This window comes from Jatropha curcas, chromosome 9 (genome assembly GCF_041381405.1).
Source record: "Jatropha curcas cultivar XTBG-Jc1 chromosome 9, XTBG_Jcur_1.0, whole genome shotgun sequence".
NCBI classification, from domain to species: Eukaryota; Viridiplantae; Streptophyta; class Magnoliopsida; order Malpighiales; family Euphorbiaceae; genus Jatropha; species Jatropha curcas.
The window spans coordinates 9,809,304-9,818,280 of record NC_143159.1 but is presented as its reverse complement, the minus strand read 5'-3'; the positions used below and the strand labels follow the sequence as shown (position 1 = coordinate 9,818,280).

The 8,977-nt window shown below is 31.9% G+C and overlaps 1 protein-coding gene and 1 non-coding gene across 2 annotated transcripts; both read left to right on the top strand.

Annotated features, from left to right (window-relative positions):
• The first annotated feature begins 956 nt into the window (after positions 1-956).
• On the top strand, positions 957-1,062 carry LOC149493605 (small nucleolar RNA R71). The gene has a single exon (XR_016322783.1). It is a non-coding gene; the product is annotated as a small nucleolar RNA R71 (small nucleolar RNA).
• A 6,720-nt stretch (positions 1,063-7,782) lies between these two features.
• On the top strand, positions 7,783-8,477 carry LOC105635510 (putative invertase inhibitor). Its single transcript, XM_012218581.4, has one exon. The coding sequence runs from the start codon at positions 7,862-7,864 to the stop codon at positions 8,408-8,410; it is 549 nt and encodes a 182-aa protein (XP_012073971.1). The 5' UTR covers positions 7,783-7,861; the 3' UTR covers positions 8,411-8,477.
• Positions 8,478-8,977: the final 500 nt, after the last annotated feature.

Here is an 8,977-nt window from a genome sequence, read left to right as displayed (position 1 = left end):
CATTTGAGCAAGAGCTTTAGCAAAAGGAATATTGATTTGAAGCTTCTTAAACACATCCAGAAACTTGAGGAAGCTCTTGTCATCTTGTGCTTTCTTTAATCTTTGTGGAAAGGGAACAGGGGGAACATAGGGTTTTACCTTTTCCTGTTCTTCTAAGTCAATGATAGGCACCTTTGGCTGTTCTTTTTCTTCTTTTTCTTTCCTTGGTGGTTCATCTATTTGTTTGCCACTCCTCAAGGTGATAGCCTGCACTTGTTCTTTTGGATTCTTTTCAGTATTACTAGGTAACGTACCTTGAGGTCGAGATGCCATCATGTTTGCAAATTGCCCTAGTTGAATCTCCAAATTTCTTATTGCAGCCTGCTGGATTTTATGGTTCTCTCTAGTTTCATTCATGAACTCCATGTGTGATTTGGAAAGAGCAGTGAGGAGATCATCATGAGATTTCTTTTCCGGAGGATGGAACCCTGGTGGTGCATTCAAGGCATTGTTAGGATTACCATAGGATAGATTAGGATGATTCCTTAACCTGTTATCATATGAATTTGAATAAGGGTAATTCTTTCTTCCTTGATTCATCACATAGTTCACTTGCTCCAAAGTTTGTGGATTTAAGGAGTCCATGATGCATTCCCCAATTCCATGTTGTCCATTGCATCTATCACAAATTTGCATAACAGCATTCACAGGATTAGTAGTTAACATGTCCAATTTCCTTACCATGTTATCTACCTTGGCATTAAGTGCTGTAATGGCGTCTATTTCATAGACTCCTGCGGTTCTTTTTCTTTCGGTATTGTTTTGGTAGTGGTTGTTGCTTGCCATCTCCTCTATCAACTCATATGCTTCATCAATTCCTTTCTTTTCAAAGGATCCACCTGCAGCTGCATCTAAAGTAATTTTGATGTTAGGAGATAATGCATTATAGAAAGTTTGTACCTGTAACCATTTGGGCAAACTGTGATGTGGGCACTTTCTTAACAAGTCCTTGAATCTTTCCCAAGCTTCATACAAGCTCTCTTGATCATGATGAGCAAATGTCATTATCTCATTGCGCAACTTGGTGGTTTTTGAGGATGGAAAGAATTTAGCTAGGAATTTTTGAGCTAATTCATCCCATGTTGTAAAACTCCCAGTGGGACACGATTGTAGCCAGGACCTTGCTTTATCCCTAAGAGTGAATGGGAAAAGTCTTAATTTGATTGCATCTTCAGAAACACCATTTTGTTTGAATGTGTCACAAATTTCCAGAAAATTGGTGATGTGAGCATTAGGATCTTCACTAGGCAAACCCCTATATTGGATCGAGGTAGAGAGCATTTGGATAATTGCGGGTTTAATCTCAAAGTTGTTAGCTTCTACCCTAGGTCTAGTAATACTTGAGGTTGTCCCATTCAGATTAGGTGTTGTATAATCCCTTAAGGTACGGACCGGATGTTGAAGTGGTGGCCCGACTATGTTTTCATTCTCATTTTCATTTTCGTTGGCCATGTCTGCTTGTTGTTCGAGTTTTATTTCTTGTGTTTTCCTTGCAGCGTTGAGCCTTCGAAGAGTTCGTTCAATTTCTGGATCAAAGACTAGAGGTTCAGTATTCCTTGATCTTCTTTGCATAAAACACCTGGAACAGTACTTTAAAGAAAATTAAATAAAAGAGTGTCTAAATTAACAATAGGGTAATTCGTATTGATATTGATACGCCAATCCCCGGCAACGGCGCCAAAAACTTGACAGCGGTTTTCGCAAGTGTACGAAATCGCAACAAGTAATATAGAGTAAGAGAGTATCGTATCCACAAGGATTGTTTATCAATTACCAAAATTATGTTAACCTATTATTATTTAGACGATGATAAGAGAGAATTGCTATAAGGTAAATAAACTTTAAAGTAAAAACAGAAGAGATCAAACACAAAATTCAGGTGAAAAGAAATCAGAGAATTAAGCTACTAGGAAATTTGATTTTACTTAATTCTATCCAGCTTATTCTATTAGTTCATTAATCAACTTTAATTGTTCAAGTAGGAGAAACAACCCTAAAGTTACTAACAAGCTCTCCCGATTTATTGTTAGCTATTCTAATCCAGTTTAATTACCTATCTTTTAATAGTGAAATTAAACATAAATCAGATCATTAGGTTTTATGGTTGTTTTGTGAGTTCACAACTTAATAATTTATTAACTTATGAAAACCCCCCTTGAGTCAAACTATATAGCTTCCGCATCAAGTTATTATTCTCAAGTAAATTATTATCTTTTTCATATCAATAACCCTTCTCCCGAATGTGATTATTGAAATAACTCAATCCAGGGGAAATTTTCTGCCTGGAAGCATTAAGCACAATAATAATTTATAACGAGAACAAAGAAAAACAAATCTAATATTATAAACTGGAATCGAATTAAATTACATTAAATCCCTAGTATAAGAGTTTAGCTGGACATAGTAATTAAATTAAACTCAATCATACTTGAATCATTCATCATATTTAAAGACAATAATAAAAGAAAGAAACAAGATGAAGAGTTTAGAATAAAAACTGTATCATAACTATGTGGATGGCTTCCTTGATTCTTGGCACAATTCTTAGATGCTTGAAGTCTTTGAGAGAGAGAGAATTATGTAAAGAATTGCACAAAGAAAAAAAAACGAGATCCCTAGCAATGAGAAGTTTCCCTCTTTATATAGAGCTCCTGGAGGTGAGTCTGATTCCTTTTAGGAAATAGAATCCTTATTTAGTGCAAAATCCTTTATAGGAGATCATGACTGTTTAGGCTTTTGATTTCCTCTTGATTAGGACTCCTTTTTCTCCCAAAATAGGTCTAGGTCTTGTTTAGTGTGTTTAGGAAACTCCCCGAGGTCGGCCCATGTGATAAAAAGCTTGATTTGCGTATCTAGTTCACGTTGGTTCCGCCTGCGCAGCACGGGCGTGCTTCATGGCATGGGCTGGGTGTGCTTTAGTCTGGAAGTCTGGCTAGTGAAGCACGGGGTGTGCTAGGCAGCACGGGCTAATGATTCCCTGAGGCACGGGCGTGCTACTAAGCACAGGCAGGGCGTGCTTTCTTCTGGAAGTCTGCCTAGAATTGCCATGGGCGTGCTAGGCTTGACACGCCCTGGTCCCATTGTAGCACGACCATGCCTTTTGACACCACCCTGGCCGTGCTCTCTTCTGTCTCTCCTTTGGTTTCCTTAGCTTCTAGCACGGTTGTGCCTTCTAGCACGGCCTGGCCGTGCTAGAAGCTAAGTGTCTTGCATTGTAAAGTTCTTTTCTGCGCCAAATTCCTACAATTTTCTCTTAGATCAAGCGGATTAAGATTCAAGGAAGCTTTGAACACAATTATACTAGAGGTGAATTAAAATCAAATTAAAGTAATAAAACTGAAATTCTAATAAAAACTATATTAAAAACACTATGAAATTAACACCTATCAGTGGTGAAGTGATGGGATGCTAATAAGATCTTGAATTTATTTAGTGCTAGGGATGTTTGGGTAATCCTAAATATTTCTCTTACTTCTGTTTGGTTGGATTTGAAGGAGGGATGGGGGAATGAGTTGAGGAAGGACGAGGGTAAATAAGGGAAGCCTTACCCTCCTTTACCTCTCAAATCTCTAATTTTGCTACACCCCAATTCGAGGTGTAAGGAGAGGGAGAGGTAACTAAATATTTTTGTACTACTTTTAATTATTTACCCCTCTCTTTCCCTCGTTCCAAACACAAAGAATATGGATTATCTCTTTTTACAATTCCACTAATTCACCCCTTTTCAAACATCAATATTATTTTATTATAGCTCTCCCTACCCTTCCCCCTCCTTACCCTTCTCGTACCCTTTCCATTAGTATTGGGCATAGGGAGGATAACCTCAATTGGCATTTTGAAAAGAGAGGGATCTATAGCATTAAATCGGGGTAGTTTGTGTCTACTAGGTTATTGGATAGGGAGGGGTTTTTGTCTAATGAAGATTTTTGGAGTTGAGTATAGTGAATGGAAGTTCCTCCTAAGGTTTGGGATTTTTCAAAGAGGGGTTTGAGAGATGTATTGCCCACAAGAGAGAGATTGAGTAGTAGGAAAGTTAATGTTATTATTCAATGTCCGTTTTGGCAATCTGTAGAGGATATTGATCACGTGTTGGTGGGGTGTGTGGGGGCTAGGGCGGTGTGGAGACATGGGGACTTTGTCACTCCAACTAACCATAATTTTAAAGCATTTTTTGTGCAGGTCCTGACGTTAGTGGACAGGTCGCGTCTCAACCTGTTTTCGATGCTAGTTTGGAATATCTGGCAGTCGAGGAACTCTCACGTTTGGGAAAACAAGCACGTCCCTGTTTCCAAATCCATGCAACTATTTGCATGAATGGACTTTAGCAAAGGCAAGGCTACTAACCCATGCCAATCCCTCAACGCACATGTTGCTATGTGACCGGGCCCCTTTTGATGTCACTAATTCAACAGACTTGTTGGATTTCGTGGATGGTGCGATTTTTCAAGCTGCTGGATTGCTCGGTTTTGGTGCAATTTTCAAGGACAAGGAAGGTCTGTTTTTAAGAGTTATTTCTGGTTACTATGAGGGTAGGAATTCCCTGCTTTTAGTGAAGCTCTTGCTTTACATAGGAGTCTACAGTTTGTAAAGGATCACATGCCAGGAAGAGGTGTGCTTTTTATAGATTCGCAACTTGTTTCTTTAGCTATAACTTCTAATTTCTTAGATTTGTTTGAGTTTGGTCTTATTATTTTGGATTGTAAGTCTCTTTTTAATGATAGGCTTGATGTCTCTATTAAGTGGGTTATGACGAGCGGAAATGTAGGTGCTCATTCTCTCATTAGAGCAGCCTACTGTCTTGCCTGTCTCCAATTTTGGGATGTAGATTTCTATTCCTTGAGTTAATATAATTGTTCTCTTACAAAAAAAAAAAAAAAAAAAAAAAAAAAAAATTGCAATTGATATAATAGATTGTTAGGCTTTAATTAATTTTATAGTTTAAAAACTTTCTCATTTTAAATCTCACTTAATTTTTAGTTTTATTATGTATTATTTTAAAAAATTTAATTTAATATTTTCTTTGAAGGGTTAAAAATTGAAAAGTCTGTCACCAAATTCAAAGATGAAGGGACATTAAAATTATAGGATAAGACTTGCCTATATAGTAAAGAAAAAAGAAAAAAACATTGTGAAATCACATATTCAAAATTTAAATTTAAGTTTTAAATTTTGACTTTAACTGCAATAACTATCATAATTTAAATCTTGCTGACCATGTGAGACTTGTAGCAATTGCATTTGCTAGTCCACATGAAAACTTATTGTATGGATCATACTTAACTGTATGTATTTATTATTCTCTTTTCATTGTATATAAATAAGTGTTACATTTATATATATTAAATTGTAATTTTTTTATTTTTACCGTGAACAAATGACGAACATTAATTATTATTCCTCTATTATTATATAGATAAAAATTCTAATTAGAATGCTTTTTAATCTGTAATGATTGTTGACTTAAGTTGATATAGAATTATTAAGCATAAAATGTCACTTTTACCCATATATATAGCAAGGCAAACCATATGTAGCAATGCAAAATGTAACTTTAAGTCCCCACTAAAAATTGATAGGTTTTGAGATAAGAGAGATTTGAAATTTGAAATTCAAATATTTATCTCTCATCATTTAATAACCCTAGATAAAGTATTAAGTGAATGAATCTATCAATACACGTGTTGGTAGAATTTAATTTAATTATGTTAAATTTCATATAATTTGAATTTTCTTTTCTCTTTTATTCTAAATATAAAATTTTTGAATTTATAAGTGAATTCTCCAAAAATTTTGGAACTCATTTATTCCAGACAAGAGTTGAGCTTTCTTAGTTTTAATTTTGCTTTGATAAGTTTTGCTCTATATGGCTTCATTTCCATTTCATATGCTTATCTTTCTTCTATATTGTCCTAGGACAGAATTTGACCATCTGGGTTCACTACACGTGTCATTCTTTCTTCCAAAACAGTTCCTTTTTCTCCTAATATACCCTCTAAGATTTATTAATGTTTCGATCGAACCGGTTGATGTGGGAATCCATCGGCTAATTATTTGTATTATTTTGGAAGAAATCAATGATGGGTTTAACTCTTATCTTTTAATCATAAATAAGTAATTAGTAATTGATTTACAAATTAATAGAGAATTATAAAGTTCAAAAGATAAAAATGTATAATACAACATACCTTATACATTTAATTAATACATTGATATGATAATGTGGAGAAAATTAATTAGGGTTTAGCAAACCAAATATAAGTGAATGAAATTCCAACTATTTTTTTAAAAATAAAAGTTGAATTAAATTGAACAGTGAATAAAAATAAAATGGAATCGAATCAATTTGATTTGGTTAATTGCTTTATTTTTATTTTTATAAGTTTGGACTTATTTTTACTATTACAGTGATAAAGAAAATTTTGATTTTCAAAATTGAATCATATTTTTTAAAAATCAAATTAAATAAATTCACTTTCGTCAATTTAAATAACTAAGTGTGATCGTTGAAAAGCAAAATTTCAATTTTTTTATTTTAGAATATTTTTTATTCTTTGATAAAAATAGCATTACTATATTATATTGTATTACCGTATAAATATGTATATATTTCCATTAATATGTATATATTTTCATGTAATACACATATATTACCGTATAATAGTATTATCATATTTTATTGTATTACCATATCATAGGTATATATATTACCATATTTAATATATATATATAAATATATAATATAATATTAAGGTAGATATTGCATATATTAAATATGGTAAGAATGTAATATTTTAACGTAATATTAAATAATTGATTCTAGTTATAAAAATTTAGAACCGAATAATATTACTATATTTAATATATACATAATATGGTATTTAATATAATTTCTTGTTTTATTGAATAAAATTTTAAATGTCCTTTGAATATCAAATTATATTTACATCTAGCGAGTAACACATCTATAAATTTAGATATATGATATTTGATATATAATTAAAATAATTAAAAAATAATTTATTTATTTTTTATTAAATGAACAATAATTTAATTATATTATCAATCCCAAAAAATTACTATAATTAGGATTTTTCATCCTTAAAATAAAAGTAATATAACAAAATGTAATTAAAAATTATATTTATCAATTTAATTTTTATGTCATGCTTAAAAATTTTTGTGGTAAGTAACAAAAACTTACGTTATTAAATTATAATTAGCGCATTTTTCAAAATTTAAAATTTAATATGTATGATATAATTTATTTAGACTAATGAAATTATTTTTAATTTTTAAATTTTTATTAGAGTCACATAATGATTTAAAAATGATGGAGATCGTTTATTTGTGTTCTTTAATTGTAAGTGAGGGTGCTAATGCTACAAAATGTCACAATTTTGTTAAAATTGATAAAAAGTTCAAAATAGAGTAAAATTGCTCAAACATGTAAAGTTTCCAAAATATTCTGTATATTATAGATTTTATTCACATATTAATTTCTTTCAATAAAATTTTCCTTCCTAAATAGAGCTTAAAGATTATTATAATCACACAAATCCAAACATATCTAAAAGCATATTTCCATATATATATATATATATATAATCTTCCAAAATTAGTCCCTAATTAAACGAAATTACGAAATTATTGCAATGAGCGTTTTAAGATAATTAAAATCAAATCAAATTGATTTTTATCATATCAATATAAATTTATCTTTGAAATCATAGTAAACTTCCTTCCATACTAAACTTATTTATCATGGCTATAAATAACCTCTCAAAATCAAACAAAACCAGAAAAACCCTAAAACCAGAAAATCATGGATTTCACAAGCAAATACCAACTGATATTCCGTACAGCCATTTTTATGCTCTTAATTCCTAATTTAAGAGCAAAAGGTTCTCCATCAAAATTGGTTCAAGACATTTGCAGTGAAACACAGGAACTCTCACAAACAAAATTTGAAGATTGTGTCAATGCTCTTGAGATAGATCCAAAAACTAACTCTGCAGATCTCAAAACTCTTGCCCATATTAGCCTCCAATTAGGGATTTCTAAGGCCAATGATACCCAAACTTTTATTGGAAATCTTCTTACAAGCAATAAAAATCATGCTTTGCAGACTTGCTTGTTTTGGTATCAAGCTGTGATTGCTTCATTTAAAAGTGCAGATAAAGAAATAGAAGAAGATCCTCTTACTGCTAATTACGATGCGAAAATTGCTGGTGATGATGCTAAAGAATGTGAAGATGAATTGACAAGAGAAAAAGCTCAAATCCCATCTACTATTACTACTAATATTACTACTAGAAATAATTTGGTTCGACTTTATAGTTTTATTTCATTTGTTATCACAAATCGTCTTTGATACGTCATGGCCTGAATTGGGCCAAGCACGATAAATAAAATAATATATTTTAGTGTTTTGATATTTATACGAGCATGTATGATTCAGGAGATGCGTGTCATCAAACATTTGCTGTATTACATCATTTACTCAATTTAACACTTATCCCTACCTCTGTTTTTTTTCAGTTTCAGACAATATAATAGTTATTGTGGAGGTTCAACATTTCTTCCTTTCGTAGAGGCTTCCCTTTGAATTAATACATCATGTATTATTAAATTGAAATTGGAATGATTCTATAATCAATTGAAATTGAATATAAGAAATAGTTATATTTTGCATTATACTGGAAGAAATGTTAAACGATCATTGTGAATAATTTTATAATCGATATGTATAAATGGACAAAGGTCTTGTGTTATGGAATTTAGGACATTTGATGATGTTGAAATTAAAGACTACATATATGTGCAGATGGACGAGTATAGCTATAAGCTCGACAGGCTCAATGAGTTTCTCAACTGAATATCGTTAAACTCGAGCTAAATTCAAGCCGGCTGAACTTGTGGTAACAGTGTGGTAAGTCAT